Here is a 25,228-nt window from a genome sequence, read left to right on the forward strand (position 1 = left end):
GAGATGGTTGGATGGCATCACTGACTCAGTGGACAAGAGTTTGGGTAAACTCCGGGAGTTGGTGATGGACAGGGAGGCCTGGCGTGCTGCGGTTCATGGGGTCGGGAAGTCGGACAGGACTGAGCGACTTTAGTGAACTGAACTGAACTGAAGCAAATCTGAGCTCAGGTGCCGGCTCCTCCGGGAAACCTTCCCTGACTAGCCCCTACCCAACGCCCCCACACAGTACCCAGGGTAGAAGCCTCTTATGCGTACCCACAATACCCGGGTGCTTCCCTCCGTCACCCTCTGACCCTAAGCCTCGCACAAAGCACCGGAGGATACAGTAAACATGTGTTGACAGACTGGGCTCTAATCTAAAGTGCCATGAGGGAGGCGCTTTATCTCGCGGTGTGTCTGGAGAAACGTCCTTCCCATAACGGAGCGCAGATGCAAATGCACGGAGGCGCTAAGGGCCCGCAGACGGTGAGCAAGAACGGAGGCAGGTGGGTGGAGCCTCTGGTGGTCTGGCGCGCTCTCTTGAACGGTCCCCAGGGAAGGGGGATCAACGAGACGCACCGGCCTCCGAGAGTCCTAGAGAGGAAACGGAAGGGGCCCCTCCTTAACGCACCTGTCTGACCGCGTCCGTCGCCCACTTCCGGCTCGCCGCTGGCTGGGGCGAGCCTTCCTCAGGTGTGGGGCTGTGAGGGGAGGCGAGTTTGAGTAGCGGGGCCGAGGTGGCTGGGGCCCGGGTTCCGTGCTGTGGGGCTGCTGCGGGTGTCGGCGGTGGCGGCGAGGCTGACGCTGAGGCGCGCGTCTACCCGGAGCTGCCTTCCGCAGCACCGAGGCCTTGCGGGTCGGGATCCCGGGGGCGCCGCACGGCGCTCGGCTCAGGTAGGAGAGAGGTTGGTCGCGCCCGGCCAGGGTTGGCTTAACGGGGGAGGTCTCCAGAACCCGGATATCTTGAGCTGAAGCAGAACACTCTGAAGAGTGAAAAGTGGTCATTTTAGAACGAGAAGCTCATTCAAAGAACAATAAAGTGGCGCCTTCTATTTGTGCAGTGCTAGAAATAAAAGATGAGTGAGTGAGGGCTTCCCCCAGCCCCTCGCCCATTCTGGGCCGGTCAGTAGGGCATCTTAGTTCCCAGACCAGGGATAGAACCCATGCTTCCTGCAGTGGAAGCTCAGAGTACTAACCGCTGGACCGCCAGGGAATTCCCCAGAATGAGGACATTTCTTTACCAAAGGGAATCTTGTAGATGGAGACACATGGATAAGCATTCGCACTATAATGTGGTAAATGCAATCGTGGGATGAACAAATTCAATAGCTAAAAAGTCAGGAAAGAGAAATCTCGATGCAGCAGAGAAAACAAATAGGGTGAAAATGTAAATACATTTGAAAAGGATAGATAGATACACGAACACAATAGAATATTAAGCAGACACTTTGATAATATTAATGCCTACTGCCATTCGCTTATTCTCTGCTACATGTAAGGCGATTCTCCCCGCTTTCTCCTACCCCAAGTCTACAGGTCTCTTCTTTCTCATGAGTACTTGAACTTGTGTAAACCTTTCTTTTTTTTTTATGGCTTCCCATGTTTCTTATCTACACTTTTGTGTTTTGGGAGGCTGACCTCAATCATCTGTCTAACCTTTTACATACTCAGTTTCTTCAGTACACTCACTAGGATGGTTGTCCGTATTAAATGAGAGCGTGTGCTCACATGCTTTCTAAATGGTAAAGCATAAGTTGGAATTCTTTTGATCAATTATAGTAATGGTATGTATATCATTCTGTTGTTTTCTTTAGGCTGAGCACACTGTCACATTCTAGCCACCAACAAGGCTATTGGTTTTGCCTGCAAAATGCCTTAACTGTCTGCTTCTTTGCCACCTCCCTGATCTAAGTCTCTATCTCCTGCTTGGACTACGGTAAGTGCAGCTTTCCTTCTTGACCCTTCGTATCTATACTCTGCTGACACTTTGCAGGCAGAGTGACCTTTGAAGAACATATATCTCCCCACTAAAATAAGGAGTAAGAGTGAAGTCCATAATCCTTACTGCATGCTCAGGCCCTGGATAATCTGTTTTCCTCCTTCCCCTGTGTTCTGTCCCTCTGTCACTCTACTGAAGCCACTTTGCTCTTTGGTTTGTTTGCAGACTGCCTTCCTAATGTCTAGCCCCCAGGCTTTTGCCTAGAAAGTTCTTTGAATGACTGGCTCATTCTCATTCATTTGTTGGGTCTCATCTTAAGTGTCGTTTCTTTAGAAAAGCCTTCTCCAAGTTGATTGTCCCCATTAACACCCTCTTATTTCCTTTTTAGAACTAATTCTCATTTATAATTTAAATATATTTGTTTACATTTTTTTTCCATTTGCTGCACCAGTTTGTGAGTTTCAAAGGGCAAGCACTTTTGTTCCCTCTTGTGTTTCTAGCTTCTGTGGGCCAGTCATAGATATATGTTTAATGTATATTTTCTTTGATTTTGGAAGAGTGGGCCCTGGTGACTGATCTAGTTATAATACATCTCCATTTAATGATTATCCTCTTCATGAAATTCTTCAGTATTATCCTCTTCATGAAATTCTAAGCTATTTGTGGGTATAAGCTAAGTCTTGTATGTTTTCCATTTATCCTCCACACATAAGTGGTTAGCAAATACTGAGTTGAATTGACATGACTCAGGATATATGTCTCGTCTTTTGAAAATGTCTCATTATCCTGTTTTCCAGTGGAATGTTTATTGATGTAGAGGCAGAACTGGGATACCCCGAGCTTCCTGGAGTCTTATTTATGCTGTCCTGTTGTCTGTCTGTTCTTCCCTACAGACCTTCAGTCTTTTGGGAGGTGGTGTGAAGATGCTTGTAGAGCGTCCAGGGATGGCAGAAGAGCCTCAGCAGCAAATGGGTGGCCATGTGGTAAAACTAGAGAAAGAGCTGCCGTGGGGCACGACGAGGGAGGACCCCAGCCCGGAGACTTTTCGCCTGCGGTTTCGGCAGTTCCGCTACCAGGAGGCGGCCGGGCCTCAGGAAGCCCTCAGGGAGCTCCAGGAGCTCTGTCGCCAGTGGCTGCGGCCCGAGCTGCATACCAAGGAGCAGATCCTGGAGCTGCTAGTGCTGGAGCAGTTCCTGACCATCCTGCCACGGGAGTTCTACGCCTGGATTTGGGAGCATGGCCCCGAGAGCGGCAAGGCCCTAGTGGCCATGGTGGAGGACTTCACGCAGAGAGCCCTGGAAGCCAAGGCGGTGGGTGAGAAGGGGGTTCTGGGTCTTGCTTTGTTGATTGGAAGGGAAGCGATAAAGAATCTAGAGGTTTGATGAAGCAGTGGGAGTGGGTGATGTGCATGCAGAGTCTCCTTTCTCTGCTTCCGGGCCACTAGAAGTACTTTTTGGAGGGTAGAGGAGTTTTCAGCAAGGAAAGCCATTTCCACGGAAGACGCAGGGCCAGTGGAAGGGCTGGTGACTGCTTTTCTGGTCATCAGGGCAGGGCCTTGGCCATATTTCCTTTGTGAGCCTTGCGTCCAGGAAGGCAGTGGTGGACCTCCCAGTGGTTAGCATTGGCTTCTAATGCAGGGGGCACTGGATTCAAGCCCTGGTTAGGGAGCTAAGATCCCACATGCTGTGTGGTATGGTCAAAAATGAAAGAAAAGGAAGGCAGTTAGGATGGATTTCAAAGGCCCAGGGGTCTCCTTCCTCTTTGGGCGGAGACGTATGTGGGCTTGCAGGGAATTCTTCTTGGTGAACAGTTTTTCTCAGGAGCGCTGTCTGTAGCAGTGCCATTTCCACATTTGGGACGTTGGCTCAGATGATCACATAATGAGTGACTTTGCACCTCAGAGGCTTCCCTGGGACTCTGGTCATGTCTCTGTCCCTCTCTGGTACAGTTTCCTGCTGGCTGTCTAGGAAAGAGAGGACAGGACCGAACATTACTGTTTTGCTTGCAGGTAACAACCTTCCTTCAGTTTATCCTCCCCTTTCCCACAGCAGTCACTCTGACTTCTTGTGTTGTCTAAGAGAGTTGTTTTGTTTTGTCTTTAGTAGGAGCTTAAAAGTGGACCAGGAAGGGCCTGTTTTTGTGGGTTTTGGTTTTCCTTGCTATTTGTAGAACAATTTTTTTCCTCACTAATTCACTGTACACTTTAGGCCTTATATTTTTTGTTTTCAGCATCTTTAACTGAGGAATGTTTTTTCCTAATGCGTGTTTTGGGCTAAAGTTCTCAATGAAATGATACTCTCTCTCTATGATGTTGTTCATGGTGGAATGTGATCAATACTGAGGTGAGCTGAAGGGACTCCTGTCAAATGGCATGGATACAGACAAGTATCTGATCTCAGAGCCTGATGAAGGCAGTTTAGCTTCCTTTTCACCTTTTCACTGCTGTGCTCAGGAAGAGCTGAGCCAGCTTGTCCATGCCCCAGCAGCTGGAATGGCTTTCATGACAGCCTTACACAGGCCTCGTTCTAACAGGTGTTGGGGACTCTTCTTAGGTTCCGTGCCACGTGCAGGGACAGCGGGAGGAGACAACGCTTTGCAGAGACCCCTGGGAACCAAGTGTCCACCTGGGGCCCGTGGAGGTCAAGCCCGAGTGGGGGATGCCCCATGGGGAAGGCATCCAAGACCTTGACCGAGGCACTGAGGAGCAGCTCAGCCAGGACCCTGGAGAGGGGACGCAGGCCTTCCAGGAGCAGGGTAAGATGCAAGCAGTAAGAAGATAGGGTGCAGAAAACTGCTTTGTACCCCACGTTCCCCTTTCCTTATAGACCCCTCAGCTGAGGGGTCAAACCAAGGCACCTGTGGGCGCAGTTTTGCGTTTCCCTGACTTCCTCTTTGACTTTAGTAGGAAACAGATGCAGTGGAGTTGTTCTCTATAGCTCGATCTCTCAATTTCTGCTATCTGGGATCACTCTGTCTTGTCATTTCTTCTCCTTCCCCTCACATCCTTAATATGGAGAGCGCCAGGGCATATGTAGCTGATATGTAGGGATTTTTTTTTTTTTTTTAAGTGGGTGGATAAACCAAATTCCTGAAAGTAACAGGTGACTTTACTGTGTTGCAGAATCTCAAAGGGGATTATTGTGAGCCTGTGACTTGGGAGCATGAACCGTCCTGAAGGGCCATGTGTAGTGGGTTGGGCCCTTCTTCCCAGCTGAGAACAGAATTGGGTACATCCATGCCCGGCCTGTCTGGAGGCTCCTTATGGTTCCTGGGGTTCTGTGTGTCGGGCAGCAGAGCCTGTGGCTGAGCTGCTGCAGGACAGTGCTAATCCTGCTCCTGTTTTCCTTTCCTGTTCAGCTCTGCCAGTCCTTCAGGCTGGTGCTGGCCTCCCTGCAGTGAGCACCAGAGACCAGGAGGTGGCAGCCAGCTTCCTGACGGCTGGATCCCAGGTGAGCTGTGCCTGCCCTTGAGGGATCACGAGGTTGCTTTGAATGAGGCGCACCTTCCTCAAGAGTTCTCCTCACAGCAGAGCACTGTGCACAGAGTTGAGTGATTCTTCCTTTCTCATCCTGATGGATGTGACAGCTTCGTTTTCTCCACTTGACTATCAATCATCAGTTATTAATTTGGATTGAGCCTTATGCCTTAGGGTCTAGGCATGAGGCTCAGTTCACTCATTTGTATTACTCTTTGATTTCTTCTTTTTTTCCTCAGTCAACTCAGTATTACTCTTGTAATTGTAGTGTTATTCAGTCACTCAGTCATGTCTGACTCTTTTGCAGCCCCATGAGCTGTAGCTCACCAGGCTCCTCTGTCCATGGAATTTTCCAGACAAGACTACTGAATACTGGAGTGGGTTGCCACACCCTCCTCCAGGGGATCTTCCCAACCCAGGGATCGAACTCACGTCTCCTGCATTGGCAGGCAGATTCTTTACCTCTCAGCCACAAGGGAAGCCCAGTTGTGAGGAGGAAGCCATTATTGGTGGGAACCCCACAGGCATGATTTAGGCTGTGGTGGGCGGCCAGGAGATCAGTAGCCCTCTGTGGATAGCTTTTATGGATCTGTCTGTGGCTGCTCTTCCTGTGGACCCCTTCCTCCCCACCGAGTCAGCAGGAGTGTTGCTGACTCAGAGGTGGGGGTGCCCAGCAGTGCCAAGTGGAATGGTCTCTCTGGCCCCTCCAAAGGCTGCACCAGGAGTTTTGGCCTTGTTAGCACTTCTTAGCCTGCCACAGATGGGGGTCCCTAGAGCACAGGTGGGCAGTCCTGTCATGGTGTGAGTGTCTCCCATGGCATGCCCAGTGTTCCCAGGGAGGTGGGGGGTTTCTAGTGTGACAGCTTTCTGAAAGGGACATCAAGTCTTAAAGTGAAGAGTTCCTTGTAGAAGGAAAGTTATCATTTGGCAGAAAAAAAAGAAGTGACTCAAGTTTGATCTCATTAAAGCAGTATTTAGGCAAGGTTTGGTGCCTGTGCTGTTTCCTGCTTCTGTTGACCAAGGACATTTAGAGGAGAGGAAGAAAGACATCAGCACTTTTTTTTTCAGTTAAGTTAGACTCTCTCCTCCTGCCACAAATGTTCTTTACTGTGTCATGACAGCAGCACATTCATTTTAATGTGGCCCTGTTCTTAAGACAGGGCCTGCCCAAGTGTTTGCTTATCTCTGAGGGAAAATTGATTCTACATGAGGGGATAAATAGCAGCCCCCATCTCCCTCCAATATGAGGATGTAGTGGAGGTGATTGAGTAGTGGAAGTTGGAGGCTGTGGTTACTGGGTACCAGCAAAGTCGCTGCAGCAAAGACTCAAAACAGTGCCTCCGACAAGTCCATCACTTCTCTGTCATTAAACTGTCTAGAGGGAGGCACTTCCAGTCCCCTTTTGGAGCCATCTGGGACCCTGGTTCCTGTGCTGTTTCCTGCTTCTGTTTTCCAAGGACATTTAGAGTAGAGGAAGAAAGACATCAGCATTTTTTTTTTTTTTTCAATTAAGTTAGACTCTCTCCTCCTGCCACAAGTGTTCTTCTTTGGGGAGAAGTGATCTTCTCTCTCTGTTCTCCCCTGGAGTGTGGCTCCCTGTGTGTCTGCTCTTTAGCTGTTCCTGCCTTGGGATTATTTCTTTATCCTTAGCCATCTCCTGTGCTGTTTCAGGGGTTGGGCCCATTTAAAGACATGGCCCTGGCTTTCCCTGAGGAGGAGTGGAGGCATGTAACCCCAGCCCAGATAGACTGCTTTGGGGAGTATGTGGAACCCCAGGACTGCGGGGTCTCACCTCCAGGTAAGACATCAGAAATGCTGGCTGTCTCCTCTGTATTTTGTCAAATCAGGAAGCATTAAGTGTCCTTTTTCCTTTTCTCTTTTAATGGCCTTGCCTGAAAGGACTTTCCCGTTGAAGCGTGACTTGTCATTTTCCTCTTTTCTTGGCTTCTTTGCTCCCTTGTATCTCTCTCCTCTCTTCTTTTCCTTTTCTTCTTGATCTTATGTAACCAATTATTCTGTTAATTTAGAGAGAGTAAAAGAGGAAACGAAGGACCTGTGGAAGGGCACTTCATTCCTAATAAATGTGCTGATGTCGAGGTGGCTTGGTACAGACAGCTGCGTTCACTGGCCCATCCAGCAGTCATGAAGCATCTGTCCTGAGTCAGTCCCTGTGCCAGGCTCCCAGAGACCCAGGGCAATAAACCAGGCTGAGGTGGAGGGCACAGTGTGAGCAGGGACAGTGACCTGAGGGAGGATGTGGAAACATTGCTGGAACAGGTCCGTGATCCTAGGGAAGCTGAACATCTCGACGACTGTAGAATAGCATGTGTAACAAGGTCATGTGTAAGTAAGTGTGGAATAAACAGTGCTAATTGAATGCATGTGCTGTAGAGACCCACAGCGGGGGAGAAATCAAGGTGTGTTCCTTAGAGGATGGCATTGAGTCAGATTTTGAAGGAAAGCACAGGGTGACTTAGTAGGAAATTAAGAGGGAAGGCATTGTAATTTAGCAGATGGTTCCTTGAGAAGGCAGGGAGATGGTCTGAGCTTGGGCTGCTGTCAAAAAATACCACCAAGTGGGTGGCTTTAACAACAGACACTTAATATCTCCCAGTTCCGGAGGCTGGGAAGTCCCGGATCCAGTTGCTGGCACATTTGTTGTCTGGTGAGGGCCTCTCTTCCTGGTTCACGGGCAGTTGCCTTCTTGCCAGTCCTCATGTGGCAGAGGGAGGGAGAGAGAGATCTCATGTTTCTTCCTCCTTTTTTGTAAGGCCGTTAATCCATCACGAGGGCTCCCACTCACATGACCCCTGTGTGCAGAGAGCCAGCCCTGGCTTCTGCTCTTCTGGGACATGGTCCCATCCTGGGGGCTCCACCCCCAGACCCTCACCTAATTAGGGTCCAAAGGCCCCACCTCCTAACAGCAGCCCTAGGGGCCTGAGAGCTTCAGCCTGTGAATTTTGGAGGGAACCCAAACATTCAGTCCATAACAGGTGGAAAGAAGTAAAGGAATGTCTGGTTTTAGAGTCAGAGCAAGTGAAATGCACAGAGGTCATTGGTAGTTGTTAATGGGACACGTTAGAAACCAGGTTCTGGCTAGAAGTTTCCCTTCAGATCTCTTCAGCGTTGGTCTGTATCTCCTTTGTCCTGTAGGCCTGGGGAGCAAGGACAAGGAGGCAAAGACCCAGCTGGCAGACCCCAAGGGGCAGCTCGCTTGCGGGCGGGCAGAGAGGTGTGGGGAGGCCGCTCTCCAGGGCCCGGAGTTGGGAAGACCAAGCGAGCAGCAGGCCGGGAGCTCGGTGGGAAACGCGCCCGGGCCACTCCTGCCCCAGCACAGCGTTGCCCCGCTGCCCGATGACCTCCAGACCCACAGCTCCTTCTGGAAGCCTTTCCAGTGCCCTGAGTGTGGGAAAGGCTTCAGTCGGAGCTCCAACCTGGTCCGACACCAGCGGACGCACGAGGAGGAGAAGTCCTACAGCTGCGGGGAGTGCGGCAAGGGCTTTGCGCTGCGGGAGTACCTGCTGAAGCACCAGCGGACGCACCTGGGCCGGCGGCCGCACGTGTGCAGTGAGTGCTGGAAGACCTTCAGCCAGCGCCACCACCTCGCGGTCCACCAGCGCAGCCACACAGGCGAGAAGCCCTTCCAGTGCGCGGACTGCTGGAGGAGCTTCAGCCGCCGGCAGCACCTGCAGGTGCACCGCCGGACACACACCGGCGAGAAGCCGTACACCTGCGAGTGTGGCAAGCGCTTCAGCAGGAACGCCAACCTGGCGGTGCACCGGCGGACCCACACGGGCGAGAAGCCCTATGGCTGCCAGGTGTGCGGGAAGCGCTTCAGCAAGGGGGAGCGGCTGGTCCGGCACCAGAGGATCCACACCGGGGAGAAGCCGTATCGCTGCCCGGCCTGCGGCCGCAGCTTCAACCAGCGCTCCATCCTCAACCGGCACCAGAAGACGCAGCACCGCCAGGAGCCCCCGGGGCAGTGAGGGTGCCTGGCCTGGATGCACCTGTTTGGCTCACGGGACCTTCCGGGACCACCAGTGGAGGGAGACCTCGTGGGAGGAAGTACCTACTGTTACTTCCTGAAGGGCTGCCGGTGTCAGGAGTGTTGCGTGTGGAGAGGCGCTTTGACCCCTTTTATTTCCCCTCGTTTCAGACGCTGGGTAAGGGAGAGGCCTGCTTTAGTTGAGGTGCCACGTCTCTCACCCAGCTGGTGCTAGCACTTCATAACCTTTCCAGGAATTGATGGTCCAAGTTTCAGTTCATGTCAACATTTTTCTCCTTCCATGGATGTTCACATCCACCTCCTGAGCAAATCTGGGCCTCCTAGTGAAATCTTCTCACCTCTCAGCAGTTTGAACCTCATTTTCCTGAGGGCTGTGTCCCTGCAAGATCATTAGCTCAGACTCTGATTCCCTCTCTCTCCCCAGTTCTCTTCCATTTAACAAATATTTATTGAAAACCTACTGCCCCAGTGACCAGACAGCTGAGACCTCATTGCCCCAGAGTGTGGGATCAGGCTCTGGAAGCAGATTTGTTAATAAAGCAGAGCGTCCTGAGTTACATTCCTGGTGAGTGCTGAGTGAGAGGAAGTTCTCTGCTCCAACTGCCCAGTTCCTGATCTTTCCCTCCCCAGCTGGGTCGCTTAGGCATCCGCCTTTATTTTACTCTCTCTATGGCCCCTTCCTCTCTGTGACCTACTCTCAGTAGTAGTTTCTCCCATTCCATTGTTCCTTGAACAAAAACAGCTGTCCACACATCTGTTAGGAAATTAATATTTTGCTTTTGGTCACTGTCTAAACATGAGAGTATTTTTTTTTAAAAATCCAGTTTGGAATGAAGTTCTAATTAAATGAGTCTGAAAGATGAACTGGTATTAATACATTTGATGGCACTTTACAGCATATAAAATGCACTTCCCTGTTTTCTCACTTGACTCATTCCACAAATATTTATTGAGGCCTGACAGTGTGCCAGGGACTCTTCTGGGTGCTTGAGGTAGGTTAGTAAATAAAATGGGGGGAGTCCCTGTCCTTGGGGAGCTTACCTGTTAGTGAATGTGTTTGATCTTCAGAATCACCCGAGGTGGAACCTGTGGATACTCCCAGATACTGTCCGGACCTGGGCATCTGGGCCTGTGCCTCCGTCCTGTCTGCTCTGGCCCCGCAGTGCATTCGCCACCACCTACCTCTTGTTTATGAATCATCTCTGTCCTCGGTGCATCTCGGTCCTTGTCATCTGAGAGGTGCTTGGGATCCTCAGGCCACCTGGAGATGATGAGACGGTAGCTGGCTGTTTTTATATGAATGCTAATTTAGGAAAAACAAAGATGTTTTTAGGAATTAAATACATTTTTTTAAAAATGAGAAGATGCATTATCTGTAACTGTGTTTAAGCTCTCATATTATTTTGCCATTATTAAAGAGTTTCCTTTTTCTTGGACTTTCTGGAAACTGCCTAACTAGCCCAGACCATGCTGCAGTGCCTTTGGATGCCGCTGCCGAGTGAGTTAGTCTTCTGATGGGACTGTAAGTTAGTTGTCTTTGGACTGTGTCCTGTGTTTGCAAGATGTGATTTGTTTCATGGTGCCTCTTAATACTATCTTCTTTCACTGGGGTTCCCCCCCCCCATTTTCCATTGTAAATGGGATATTGATAAATGGTAATGACTTTAATACAGAGAGTTGCATTACTCACTCCGATTTGAAATACATTATTTTATCACTTATTTGGCAGGTAACCATGGTGTTTACATTTGACTCAGCAGAAGACGTCGTGGCCCTTCAGTTATCCCCGTGAGGCTGTGAGTACTGTGAGACGTCCACTTTCTGAGATGCTGGACTGCCATTTCCCAGCACTGTTGAGTCCAGGTGCAGAGTCAGCTCTTTTCTGCCTCACGCCTCAGACAAGCCAGGCAAGGCTCATAGCCACCTGAAGTTCAAACCCAATGACAGGCTTCCCTCAGCCTCTGGCTCTAGTCTGTAGGACATAGGGGCTGACCTGACCCGAGTTTGGTCTTTTCTGAGAGGTGTGTAGGGGGCATGGGGCCAGCATGGGTTTGGAGTTGCTCATCAGTGGCCTTCTGTTTACCTGAATTAAATGGCAGATTCTCTGAGCATACACTGGGTTTTCAGCCAGTTGGGATCTCAGAAGGAAGCTTCTGTAAGAGTAAGAACTTGCTGTCTTCCCGTGTGGACTCCCTTGTTTGCTTTGAGACCAAAGCTTACTGACGGTTCCTCCAAAGAGTCCCAAAAGGAACATTTTCCCATAGAGCTGTAGTAACCTTATTTTTGATAGCTATTCAAATGCCAAATATTGTTTTCTGTATTTTTCTATTTAGGAATTTTTTTAGAATAGAGAATTTCAAACATACATAAATGAATCCTCATGTATTCATCATTTAGCTTTAACCATTTGTTTATGCGTAGCCAATCTTGTTTCATTTCTGCCCCATCCTCCTCTTCATCTTCCTCCCCAGCGGAAGTATTTTGAAGCAAATCTCAAATGTTGTTTATAGATATTTCAGTGTATACTGCTAAATGTTAAGGATTCTTAAAAAAATTATAATAATAACTACATTGCTATTATCATACCTAAAAAATTAAATAGTTCCTTAATTCCCAATTAATGTACTTAAAAAAGAAACCACATGATTTTTAAAAAGCTCCTTTAAGATCAAAGTAAGATCCATAAATTGTAATTTGTTGCTTGTCTTCTAAGTCTGATATATCTTTTCCCCCTTGATATATGCTTTTCTTTTTTATTCGGCCATGCTGCATGGCTTGTGCGATCTTAATTCCCCAACTAGAGATTGAACCCGTGCCCCCTACAGTGGAAGCACAGAGCCCTCACCACTGGACCACCAGGGAAGTCCCTTCCCCTTAAAATTTATTTGTTAAAACAACTGGATTATTTTTCCTGTGGACTTTCTCACATTCTGAATTTTATTGCTTGCATACTCATGGCATAGTTAAATATAGTTCTCTGCCATCTGATTAACTAAAAACTGCAGGTGTAGAGGGCTAGTCAGGTTCATGTTTCACATTTTGGCAAGAACATACTACAGATGGTGGCTTGTCTGGGTTGTTTCTCATTATATAATGTTAAGAGCCTAAATGTGAAGTCAAGTGGGCCTTAGGAAGCATCACTATGAACAAAGCTAGTGGAGGTGATAGAATTTCAGTTAAGCTATTTCAAATCCTAAAACACGATGCTGTGAAAGTGCAACACTCAGTATGCCGGCAAATTTGGAAAAAGCAGCAGTGGCCATAGGACTGGAAAAGGTCAGTTTTCATTCCAATCCCAAAGAAAGGCAATGCCAAAGAATGCTCAAACTACCGCACAGTTGCACTCATCTCACATGCTGGTAAAGTAATATTCAAAATTCTCCAAGCCAGGCTTCAGCAATACGTGAACCGTGAACTTCCTGATGTTCAAACTGGTTTTAGAAAAGGCAGAGGAACCAGAGATCAAATTGCCAACATCCACTGGATCATGGAAAAAGCAAGAGAGTTCCAGAAAAACATCTATTTCTGCTTTATTAACTATGCCAAAGCCTTTGACTGTGTGGATCACCATGAACTGTGGAAAATTCTGAAAGAGATGGGAATACAAGACCACCTGACCTGCCTCTTGATAAAATTGTATGCAGGTCAGGAAGCAACAGTTAGAACTGGACATGGAACAACAGACTGGTTCCAAATAGGAAAAGGAGTATGTCAAGGCTGTATATTGTCACCCTGCTTATTTAACTTCTATGCAGAGTACATCATGAGAAACGCTGGGCTGGAGGAAGCACAAGCTGGAATCAAGGTTGCCAGGAGAAATATCAATAACCTCAGATGTGCAGATGACACCACCCTTACGGCAGAAAGTGAAAGAAGAACTAAAGAGCCTCTTGATGAAAGTGAAAGAGGAGAGTGAAAAAGTTGGCTTAAAGCTCAACATTCAGAAAACTAAAATCAAGGCATCTGGTTCCATCACTTCATGGAAAATAGGTGGAGAAACAGTGGCTGACTTTATTTTTTTGGGCTCCAAAATCACTGCAGATGGTGACTGCAGCCATGAAATTAAAAGACGCTTACTCCTTGGAAGAAAAGTTATGACCAACCTAGACAACCTATTAAAAAGCAGAGACATTACCAACAAAGGTCCGTCTAGTCAAGGCTATGGTTTTTCCAGTAGTCTTGTATGGATGTGAGAGTTGGACTATAAAGAAAGCTGAGTGCTGAAGAATTGATGCTTTTGAACTGTGGTGTTGGAGAAGATTCTTGAGAGTCCCTTGGAGAGCAGAGAGATCCAACCAGTCAATCCTAAAGGAAATCAGTCCTGAATATTCATTGGAAGGACTGATGTTGAAGTTGAAACTCCAATACTTTGGCCACCTGATTCGAAGAGCTGACTCATTTGCAAAGACCCTGATGCTGGGAAATATTAAAGGCAGGAGGAGAAGGGGAGGATGAGGTGGTTGGATGGCGTCACCAAATCAATGGACATGGGTTTGGGTAAACTCCGGGAGTTGGTGATGAACAGGGAGGCCTGGTGTGCTGCAGTCCATGGAGTCACAAAGAGTTGGACATGGCTGAGTGACTGAACTGAACTGAAGAGCCTAAATGCATTTATTTCACTAATTCTATAAAAGAATCTTCATTTATTAGCTGGGATGCCTCACAGCTGTATCTGTGCACTCATACAGTTCACAGAGGAAAGGAAATACTGGATTCTTCGTTCCCTTATTTACCCATCTTCACAATAATGATCTCGTGGCTTTTCTCCTAAACTAATCACCATGAAAGTGGTCAGTGATTATTATTTTTTAATAAAAAATGGATTCTTGAATTTAACCAATCCATCACAGTTGTTGATGCTCAAATAACTTCAGTTCTGACCAGTGGGAGCCTCTTCACATTGGCTCCTGATTCTGTATAACCCTAATCACCTTTGATGGCTTCTTTGCTCTCATGTGACAGGGTATTATAAGCTCATCTTGTTCATTTCAAGCCCCCCTTGAGAGTAAAGGGAAGTGCTATTATGTTAGGACAGTGGTGTAAACTGGGACTCCAGGGCAAACAGGGACACTTGGTCACTTTATATTTAGCCCTCACTGTGTGTGACAGGGTGTCTGCAGTTCCCTCACGCTGGGCTAAGGCTGTGCACTTTCAGGGCCTAGCTGTGTGTGCCATGCCGGCTGTGGTGGTGAGAAAGGCTGCTGCTCCCAAGGGGTATGACCTTTGGAAGAGAAATCCCTTTTTATTTCTTGGGCATTAACAGACCAGATAACTTTCTGCCTAAGGTCTGTCCTGGGGAGCAAATGGATTAAAAAAAATGCTTCTCAAAATGTATGCCAGGGTGAATGTTGTCTGCAGACTGATTAAGTATGCTAGGGAGAAGTAGGAATACCTTTGTTGCTTAAAAAATAAGCTGGTTTCTTATCCCATCACCTTCACCCTGCAACACAAGTTGTCTGGATCCACTTTTGAGATGGGGAAAGGAGCTGTCAAAACATGTCTCCTTGCTCTTATAAACTTTGCCTGAGTTTCTCAACCTTGACACTGTTCTCACTGTGTGCCAGGCACTTCTTTGTCTTGGAGGCTGCCCTGGCTTTTTTGTGGGTCATAGGCTGTTTAGCAGGATCCTTGTTCTCAGTCTATTTGATGACAGTTGTGACAACTAAAGTTGTTTCCAGGCCTTCCCAAATGTCCCCTGGGGCAAAATTGATCTTGGCTGAGAACCTCTGCCCTTAGGGTTCAGGGTAAGTGCTGGGGCGAATTAGATGGCTTAGCTATTAGAAGAAAAGACTGGGTTTCTAAGGCCTGGACCTTAAAGACCCCTGGCCTAATTTCTAGAAAACAAAGGAGCTACTAGAGTTCATGGGTGTTAAGTGCAGTGTTGCCAGGCAGAGCCAAGAGCTACTGAAGCTGAGTCTCAGGGTGGGTGCTGGGATCTGTCACAGGCAGCCTGGCATGTGGCTTTGGGTTCTCTTCAGGCAGGCACTTGCTGTGAAGCCTCCACACAGCAGTGAGCTGGGCCTGGACTCACCATCCCCAGTGAAAGCAGGTGCATGTTGGGGGCCATGCAAGCATGGTGCAGCCACTGCCAACATTTTTGCCTCCATAATAAGGTCTTCAGGGCCCACAGTAGACATAAATATTTGAATGGATGAAAGCCCTGGATTTCTACCTTTTTCGTGGCTAGAGGTCTCTCAAGTGTGCCTTAGGAAGGAAGAGCACTGAAGCACGGTGCCCCTTGGTGGCCCCCCAACCTGGCAGTCATCTGTAACTGCTGCACGCCATCTGCAGGGACATCAGTTCACTTAGCAGTTCTACAAGTCAGAGCAGCTCACTTGGGCTTCTTAAAATTACATATCCCTTTCTTGCCTTTTTTTTTTTTCTTTATTGTCTCAGTGAAGGGCATATTTCTAGAGACTGGTCTTGTGCAACCCATTCCCAGGGTTGATACCTTTCAATAAAAAACTACATAAACATTTGTAATGAAGTGGGGAGGGTAGGCTGTCATCTTCTTTGTGTTTGTCTCCGGGAACTTAAACTGCTGGGAGAGTGAGGGTGGAAGGGGTGGCTGATGCTGGTGTTGCACCCTGAGAAGCAGAGGGACTGAGGAGATGGAAGAGCACAGAGGGGCCAGTAAAAGGGCTGTCTTCACTGCTGTGTGCACTAGTCACAGCTCATGGTTTCCATGGCCAGAGACCAGGAAACAGCAAATGCAGGAGCTGGCTTCATATTTCCCCTTCCTGCTTAAAAAATGTATTTATTGAGAAGGTGGTGTATGAGCTTTTAGACAAAGACTGGGAAAAGGGATGGTAGAAGTCTATATTTGTCTTCTTGAGTCCCACCCCTGAGAGCTATTTGAGTCTTAGACCATCTCCATGTCTGTGAAAAATTTGAGAAAACCCAATCTCTATCATCTGGATGTATCATGGACTTCTGTGGAAGGGCTTAGCAGATTCTCTGAACAGGAAGAAGTAGAATGGATGATGAACAGTTAATTGTTGAGAACCAGTCTTCCTGTAGGTTTTCCCAGCTTTCAGTTTTAGGAATTCCAGCCACCTGGACTAAGGTGCTGATGAAAAGAATGGAAAATAAGAGATGGAAAAACCAAGAGTTAAAACAGTGTGGTGGTAGCACAGATACACCAATGGAGTGGGATACAGGTTCAGAAACAGACCCATCTGTGTGTGGAAGTCTAGCATATAATAAAGATGATATTGCATGGAAAAATTAACAAATTTGAATTCACAAAAAAGATAAAAGTGACTCTTGAACATATGAAAAGATGTTCACCTTCACTCATGAAATAAATACCAAGTAAAGCTACACTGAGATATTATTTCTTATCCTATAGATTGGTCATACTTCAAAAGCCTGACTACATGTGTTTGATGGGTTTGTGGGGAAAAAAGGAATTCTTAGGCACCTCTGACAGAACGCAAAATGGTACAACTTTATGTGACGGGAATTTAGCAGTGCTATATCTAACAAAATTACATGTGAATTTATTCTAAAGACACGCCTCTAACAATAAGAAGAGACATGCACAAGACAATTCATTGCAGCGTTCTTTGTAGCCCCCTGGTAAATCCCACCCGGGTACTGGTCACATCTCTATGTTGAAGTGCTTTATATTTCAGGAAGTTCCTGGAGCAGTGGGGCAGGTAACTTGATCATGTGGTATTTGACTGTAGAAGATCACTTTCTCATGGAATAATGGCATCTGATTAAAAAAATTCAATGTAGGGGATCTAGAGGTGACCAGGTCCACTGTCTTAGAACATCCCTTGCCTTCCATGGTTCCACAGGGGATACTGCTCCTCTAGGAGGCACTCAGCTCTCAATCAGATTAGCTTGCTCAGCTTGCTATTTTCAGCTTGGGTAGTGGAAGGGTGGGCATGTTCCTGCCACACTCAGTGCTCAAGGTGAAAGCTATCCTAGGATATTCAGGATAGAGATTTTTATCCTTCATGGTCTTAAACTAGTTAAACAAGGAGGCAGTTAGAGGTAATTCTAATGCCTTGGCAGCCTATATGAGCAAACCCAAACCTTGAGCCTGTGAATGCCTCAAGGTTAAAAGAAATTGAAAAGGATGACCAATCACAAACAGCCAGCTTGACTTCCTGTATAAGGCAGCCTTAAACTACAGCCTTTCAGTTTATTCACTTCTCTTCCTTCTCTGTAGACGTCTTGCTCCTGCCTCCTGTGTGCGGAATGAGTTTTGCTCAAATAAACTGAAAACTTTTACTATGCCTCCTTTTTTATTGTTTAACAATGCTTTTCAGCAGAGACTCTCCAAATGTCCTCTGAAAATCCCTGACATCAAAGACACCAGGGAACTTGTTTGAAATGTACTTGGGGATGGAGGAATTTTCCACTGGTACCTTCCTTTTACCCGACTCCTCAGGTGGTAACATGCATGTCTTTTGAGAGCGCTTGCTCCATCATCATGTGGGACACTGGTTGCACCAGAGCACTTGTTGAAACATTTGAATAAATCCCAAAGTTTCCCCCCACCAGCCCAAAGCAGATACAAGATGGTCATACAAATGAACAGTAAGTCATGATCTTAGCAAAGTGCTGTTATGACTCTCAGCTCGTAGCCATAATGCAGGAACCTCTTAAACAACAAGGATAGTTACATCCTAATTTCACACTAGAAGATTTTGGTGGGGAGGAGGGAATCAGAAATTCATTTATTGCTATGTCTCAGCACAGTGCCCAGCTTAATAAAAGTGCTTCACAAAGATGTCTTCAATGCATCCATTTCTCTTGGTGCAGTCACCTAGTATCTGCTTCTCTGCCTGCTGCTGCTTCTCTCGTTTTCTCAGTTGCCATCACTCTCCTTAACTTTCACCTCCCACGATGGGGGAGGCAGGTGAAGCACTTTGCATCGGGCATCTTGGGAGTGCAGCTCTACAGGAAATGCTTGAGTTCTGTTATAACAGAAGGAGGTTGTGTTCATCTGTAACTACGTGCCGGGTTGGGTGTGGAGAGTCCAGCAAAGCCGGTGTGGTTCTGGGAGAGGTGAGTGTTGCAGAGGATCCACCGGGAACTCTGACAAAACCCTATCTGTACATTATTCTGAGGGCCCAGTCACCACCAGAAATATGAGAGAACAAATAAATGAGTATTTTAAGCCACTGAATTGGGGTTGTTGGTTATGAAACAACAGTAACTGAAGCACAGCCTGCCTACAGGAGCACTCCTGGTTAACGTCTGGTGCCTGAACCGCGTTTATTTTTCTTACAGCGCTCACAACTCTGGCATATTGAATGCTTTTTTTCTTAATTTTTTTTCTGCCTCCCTAATCCCTGGAACATCAGCTGCTGCAAGAAAGAGGAAACTTTGTTTTGTTTGCTGATACCTCTCTGGGATAAGGTATCTGGGACATAATTTCCCTTGAGCTCAAATTACCTTTGTTGAACAGATGCAGTACCTGTGGCCCCTGGTGTGGGGAAGGCACCCACTGTGAGCAGAGGGAGTGTTGTATGACTTGGAAAATGATGTAAGAGATATTTTTTATTCTAATTATTCTTGGAGATGCTTCCACTTTCCCTCATAACACTTTTAAAAATGTAGATAACAACTCTTTTTTTTTCCCCTTAAATATTTTATTTTAAAAATATAAACGGACATTCTGGTATCTTCACAGGATTGGGTTTATGCTACCAAGTCTGTAAGGGTGGCTGAGCTTCTGAACATCTTATAGTTGACCTGTGTGCAGGTGGTTCCTTCCCATTTCCCCCTCAGCAAGCAGCCTCCTGGCCAGGACGTGAGCCAGGCTGACAAGGTGACAAGGAAAGGCCTCAGGGCAGGAAGCATCCTCACGGCCCACTGATGAGCAAGGTCAGTTTAAGGTCTTTCAAAGGTATTCACTGCCTGCCCCCTTTTAAAATCTTTTTCTTGTTCCTTTTTTTTTTTTTTTTAACTTTGAGACCAAACCGTTGTATTATTCACCATTATAGCAATGCACACAAAGACCTCTTCTCCATGCTGACTTCAGCTTTTCATGACGTCACAAAGTGATGGTGAGATTTTGTTGCTGTTATTGTGGTTCTATGATCAGAGACCCAGGAAAGCTGAAATCCAATCATCCCAACTCCTAAGGCTCAGGATCCCATGGAAACTATGTTCAAGGAACAATAGCAAACTTTGAGCCAAAGTTCAACTGTTGGTATGTGAGTTATACCCAGTAACCTCTGTCGTGGGCTCATTGGTTAAAGGTGAGCTGGGAAGTAGCTTTGGCCTACTTTGCTTTCCCACTCAGCCCCAGATCAGAATTAAGGACCTATGTGCTCAGTCATGGTGTTGGGGGCAGGGAGAGGAAGGGAGGGAGGAAGAGGTGACTGGACCCAAGTGAGGACTCCAGCCAGACACGGATAGAAGAGGACTAATCAAGGGGCCAGGCTGGGAGGAAGGGAGCTTCACCCCTAAATGATGACCCATAAGGGCACACTGCCCCTCATAAAATATGCACCAGTGAACTCCTTGGACTCTGGCCAACCAGGTTGCTAACTTTTTCCTTGTCTGGGGTTGGGGAAATGTATTGGTTAAGGCAAAATCATGGGGAGAAAGGCCATAAGTGTTCTTTCTGCATATCTGCTGTCAATTTAAAACGTTGAGATTTAAGAAAATAAGACTTCAACAATTCTGTTTGTAGTAGAGTTGAGGTGAGCCCTGCGAAGTTGAAGTATGCAAAACAGAGCATGAAAGAAGCTGTAGTAGAATTCAAATTATATTGCGATTCAGAGGAGAAAAAAGTTTCCTTTTGACTGGGGAGACTTGAGGTGGCTTCATGAAGGGCATGGTATTTTATCTGAGCCTTGAGGGACAACTGGAATTTTGATGGATAGAAATGGGCAAATGGCAGCTGGAGAAGAATGAGGAGGGACAAAAAGAGCATGGTGTGTTGGCTGGAATGATGCTTGTCAGATGAACCAGTCAAATAGCTGGTAATCAGAGGGCCCAGGACCAGATGCCAGTTGTGATTGCTTTCCGTGTAATGCTCTCCCCAGCTCTGCCACACCCATCGCAGCCTAGGATATTATCCTACTGGACAGAAAGCCATATACACCTTCTTCAGCCATGAACTAATTACATGAGGCTTTTTCCCTTTGTCTCTTTGTCCAGTTCAGCTTGTAGAGAAGCATCTTCAGAAGGATTATCTTGGCCCCTTCCTTTTACATGCATCACACCCAGAGAACCAACTCTAAGTCCAGCCTCCTCTCTTTCCTAAGAGACAAGAAAGCACATAAGTAGGACAGTATAGGGCCTTCATAGGTGTTCAGCTGAGATAGTCACTCTAGGCATTCCCAATACAAGTAGGTAGAGCTATGGAGCTCCAGCCAGCAGGACCTAGCCTGAGAGTGGACAGACTGAAGCCTGTCTCCAAAGCCAGGTTCAGCCCAGAGTGTGGGGGTGGTTGTTGGGAAGTGGGGGGTCCAGCAGAGGAGTTTGGAAGCTGGGATGGTTGAGGATTAAAGATCTGAGCCTCTGTAGGGGTGCATGGGGGCTCTCAAAGGGCATCTCCTTGGCACAGGCTGTCAGCACAGGTTGTGTGTGTGTGTGTGTGTGAGTGAGTCACTCAGTTGTGTCCGATTCTTTGCGACCCCATGGACTGTAACCCTCCAGCAGAGGAGGGTTATAGTCTATGAGATTCTCCAGACAAGAAAACTGGGAGTGGGTTGCCATTCCCTTCTTCAGGGGATCTTCCCAACCCAGGGATTGAACCTGGATTTTCCACATCACTGGCAGATTCCTTACTGACTGAGCCACCAGGGAAGCCCACCAGCACAGGTCATAGACTCCTATGAACTCACCGTTCTCACATGAACCCTCTCCAGAAGGTCTGCAGATAGAGCTACTTTATACCTGTTTATATGGTTTTTCTTTATGGGAGAGTTTATTCCCCTCTTGGTAGTCTAGGCAGTCAGCACAGGGGTCAAGATATTTTGGACCTGCAGATTACTTATGGAGCAATGAAAGGCTTTGCTGGCCACAGTGACAACACAGGACAGTGAGGTCTGCTCCTCCCGCCTTCTGTGTGTTGAGCCTGTCCCTGGGGTTCATCCTCTTTCCAGCACAGAGGCCCCGAAGGGGAGCTCTGCTATCATAGCCCATGGAATGCAACCTTCACACCGACCAGTTTCCACAGAGCTCCCTGCATGTCCTTATTCCTCAGGCAGTAGATAAAGGGATTCAGCGTGGGGGTGACCACCATGTACATTACTGAAGCTAGTGAATCCTTGTCAGCTGAGTGGGAGGGTGAGGGACTCAGGTAGACCCCTGTGATGGTCCCATAGAAGAGGATGACCACAGCAAGGTGGGAGCCACAGGTAGAGAAGGCCTTCTGTTTTCCCCGGGCAGATGGGACCTTGAGCACAGCAGACACAATGTGGACGTAGGAGATGAGGATGCTGAGGAAGGGGATGAGGACGATCAGGCCCCCCACCAGCAGAATCATGAGTTGATTGGGCAGGGTGTTGGAGCAGGAGAGCTGAAGCAGGGGAATGAGGTCACAGAAGAAGTAAGGGATGACGTTGCTGGCACAGAAGTCCAGCCAGGCCATGAGGAGGGTGTGCAGCAGGGAGTGGAGGTTGGCAAGGAGCCAGGCGCTCCCAAGCATCAGGGCACAGGCTGCTAAACTCATCGTTGTGGAGTAGTGCAGGGGCCTGCAGATCGCCACGTAGCGGTCATAAGCCATGGCCATCAGGAGGAAGTTGTCCATGTTCGCAAGCAAAATGCAGAAGTAGATCTGGGCTAGGCAGCCACTGTAGGAAATGGACCGGGTCTGTGTCTGGATGTTCGTGAGCATCTTGGGGACTGTGGTGGAGATGAAGCAGAAATCCACTAGGGAGAGGTTGCTGAGAAAGAAGTACATGGGAGTGTGGAGATGGGAGTCTGAGCCAATAGCCAGAATGATGAGCAGGTTCCCGGCTGCCCCAACCAGGTACATGAGAAGGAAGAGCCCAAAGATCAGCTCCTGCTTCTCGGGTTGGCTGGAGAGACCGAGGAGGATGAACTGGGAGGTGCTCGTGTGGTTTCCCGTCTCCATGGTCGACTGGTCCTGCTGGGAGATCCAGACCAGGCGTGGGCTTTAGAGGATGGTGGTGTCTCCCTCCTTCCCCCACACACCCCCTCAGCTCACATCTTTGTGTTCATCTGGTAGAAACCTAAAAGAAGGCTGTCTACCCATCAAAGGAGAAGCTTCAACCAGGAAGTCCTATGGCCCCGGCAGATCACAAAGTCAGGGTTTTAATTATTTTGCCACCAAAATGCTACTGACCTTGAGCCCCACAAAGCTCCATATGCCATCTCTCCAAGAAGAAGCCTTGTGTGGTGGCAACAACAATGGGGATACTTTAGGTGTCTTAGCCCCCCAAATTTCCATCATACTCTAGTTCTTTGTTGTGATGATGTCTCAGTATTAAGTAAAGAGCTATAGAAATGTAATTTCCTCCTAATCCCAATAGGATTGCCACCTGAAGGCCCTTTCTATACAGAATTCTAGAACCGCAATGGCACATACATGGAACTTCAGGATATTTGTAAACATTCTCCTTCCCCATAAACCTTCTTCCCCACCAGTAGTTTATCTTCCCTTGCTCCTCCACCCACATGGAGCCCAGGACTCGGGTGCCCTGGCTGCCACTCATCACTGGCTCTGGGCCACCTTGGTCCTGGTGATGATGCTGGGAATGGAGTTGGCCAGGGCACGCCTGGACAGAAGAGCCTGCTGACTGAGACAGCTCAGCCCGCCCTTCTGTCAGGGCTGACCCAGGAAGGGCCTCGCCTCTGGAGGGTGAGAGCCGCCCCTGCAGATAACAAAGAGGAACTGCGAGTGTGATGTTGCCCAAAGTAACAGAGTGGGCAGCAGGGCAGCAACTCAGAGTTGGAGTTCTTTGCAAGCATAGCTGAAGTTTCATTAGTTACAAATGAATTTTCAGTGCTTCACAAGACATAGTTGGGATTTGTGTCCTATAGAAGGTACGGCCTAAAGAGGGAGGGTGGGAAAGAAGCAACCGGAGTTACTGCGCTGCTTGGGGATGAATAGCTGACAGGGGAAATCAGTCTGGAAAAGCTATGGGAATGGGTATGGCCCACCTGGGACCTGGGCAGGGAATGAAAAGGGGCTCACGGTCTTGGGAGGCTTTTTCTGTGCCACCATTTTGTTGGAGCAAAGGGGCTTCCCCGCTCCACTGGGCAGCATCCAGCGAGGATGGAGATTTCAGCTCGCGCAGGACCCAGCCCACAGATTCTTGGCCTGTGTTGAGAGTTATGCCTTAGTATAGAAAAGAAATGGCTCCTTTGGAAGTAATATTTTACTGATGCATTTTTTTTTAAGGATTCAAGTATTTGACAACCCACAGGCAAGAATCTTTGGTAAAGGACAGCCATAACATAGAGGCCTAAGAGGCTAAGAGAAAAATCTGTTCAGTGAAAAGTAAAAATGAAAGGAAGCATGTATTTCATATGGTTTAGATCTTCATTTGACCAGTGCTGATTAAAACAGCTCTTTACTGGGCAATGTGAACAATGTGAAAACAATGAAGGACATTGTTCTTGCTCCCAAGAAGCTTCTAGTCAAATGGAAAGGTGACAGCCCTTAGACTAGGGAGCTGACACTTATTGAGCACCTACTGTGTGTCATACACAGGACTAGGCATGTATGTAGGTGCATGTATTTAATCCTCACAATGTGTATAAAGGAGGCATTATTATTCTTATTTTACAGATGAGTAAACTGAGACTGAGAGGGCTTGAGTAATTTCCCCCAAAGACATCAGGATTTGATTCCAGGTCAGTCTGATTTCAAATTAGTGCTTTGATTTTCTCAAAAAGACTGAAGAAGTGCTACCGGGTAACCTTAAACTTGGAGCATTCTTGTCAGTGGATCAGGGAATCCTGCAGTGGCCAGCCCGGGGACAGGAGAAGGGAGTGTGGGGCAGGATGGACAGAATAGGGACATGGGAAAGAAGGTCGTCTGTACTGGGAAGAGGCGGCTTGTTCATATAGCTGCAACAGAGGTGCCAAGACACGCTTGAGTGTGCACGGGAGCTGTGGCGCAGGGACCAATGCTCTGTCCTTTCCTGACTAACATTCTTTTCAAACCAAGGAGTCTCCATCCTGTCTTTTCCTTCCCATCCTCCCACTGCCCAAGAGATATGGGAGAAGAACATTTTCCTGTTACTGTTTCCCACTGGTTGGGAACATGGTCTTTCCAAGTGCTCCTATTTTAAGAATTGTTTTCGCTGTTTAGTCGCTAAGTGTGTCTGACTCTTCTGTGACCCTGTGGACTGTGTAGTTCACTAGGTACTGGAAAAGACTACTGGAGTGGGTTGCCATTTCCTGCTCCAGGGGATCTTCCCAACCCAGGGACCAAACCCACATCCCCTGCATTGGCAGGCGGGTTCTTTACCACTGGGCCACCAGGGGAGTCATTTTAAGAATACCAAAACTCAAAAAGTCTAACTCAAAACAGAAAAGATTCCTCCCTTCCCCTCGTTGCTTCTGGACCATTCCTGCAGACATCCCCCAGTTTGAAAATCCACGCTGACCTCACATTCCCCCCCAGCCATCAACTCATTTCTCTATCCATCCTTTTCCACAAAAGTTCTCAGAATGTGATCAGTACTCATTCTCCAGTTCCCCCTTCCCGTTCTCTCGCAAAGCCCCCATCCAAGGCCTCCCCACCAATCCCTGAAGTGTCTCTTGTCAAGGCCGCCATCGCTCCGTCTGTGGTTAGCTCTCAGGCTCTGTCTCCTGAGACCCAACAAGCTGGAGCTGGCACTGTTGGTCACGTCCTCCTCTGGGAAGCACGTTTTTCACT

The 25,228-nt window shown here is 47.8% G+C and overlaps 2 protein-coding genes and 1 long non-coding RNA gene across 17 annotated transcripts in view; 2 read left to right on the plus strand and 1 right to left on the minus strand.

The window, feature by feature from the left end:
• The first annotated feature begins 608 nt into the window (after positions 1-608).
• ZSCAN25 (zinc finger and SCAN domain containing 25) lies at positions 609-14,239 on the plus strand. 14 transcript variants are annotated; one of them, XR_015154326.1, is made up of 11 exons: positions 630-873; positions 1,794-1,915; positions 2,812-3,228; positions 4,471-4,672; positions 5,276-5,367; positions 7,065-7,191; positions 8,547-9,556; positions 10,468-10,677; positions 10,859-10,921; positions 11,129-11,195; positions 12,790-14,239. XR_015154326.1 is itself a non-coding variant. In XM_086374066.1 (8 exons), the coding sequence occupies exons 3-7, from the start codon at positions 2,842-2,844 to the stop codon at positions 11,149-11,151; spliced, it is 831 nt and encodes a 276-aa protein (XP_086230192.1). In that variant the 5' UTR covers positions 630-873; positions 1,794-1,915; positions 2,812-2,841; the 3' UTR covers positions 11,152-11,195; positions 12,790-14,239. The 14 variants fall into 14 exon arrangements, 10 of the variants coding, with proteins under 10 accessions (XP_086230185.1, XP_086230192.1, XP_086230187.1 ...); XR_015154327.1 differs by having other exon boundaries at positions 637-672; XR_015154324.1 differs by having other exon boundaries at positions 8,547-11,195.
• A 160-nt stretch (positions 14,240-14,399) lies between these two features.
• Positions 14,400-25,228, plus strand: part of LOC147344827 (uncharacterized) — a 37,710-nt gene continuing 26,881 nt past the window's right edge. The window contains exons 1-3 of one of the 2 annotated variants that reach the window (XR_015154339.1): positions 14,400-19,245; positions 19,365-19,427; positions 24,134-24,198. This is a non-coding gene — a long non-coding RNA (uncharacterized LOC147344827). The remainder of the gene's footprint in view (positions 19,246-19,364; positions 19,428-24,133; positions 24,199-25,228) is intronic. The other variant, XR_015154340.1, reaches the window with a different exon arrangement.
• Positions 20,117-23,853, minus strand: LOC147344828 (putative olfactory receptor 1F12P). Its single transcript, XM_086374110.1, has one exon. The coding sequence runs from the start codon at positions 22,451-22,453 to the stop codon at positions 21,509-21,511; it is 945 nt and encodes a 314-aa protein (XP_086230236.1). The 5' UTR covers positions 22,454-23,853; the 3' UTR covers positions 20,117-21,508.

This window comes from Bos grunniens, chromosome 25, assembly GCF_055505025.1.
Source record: "Bos grunniens cultivar Pamir isolate PY7600 chromosome 25, Bosgru_T2T1.0, whole genome shotgun sequence".
Taxonomy (NCBI): domain Eukaryota; kingdom Metazoa; phylum Chordata; class Mammalia; order Artiodactyla; family Bovidae; genus Bos; species Bos grunniens.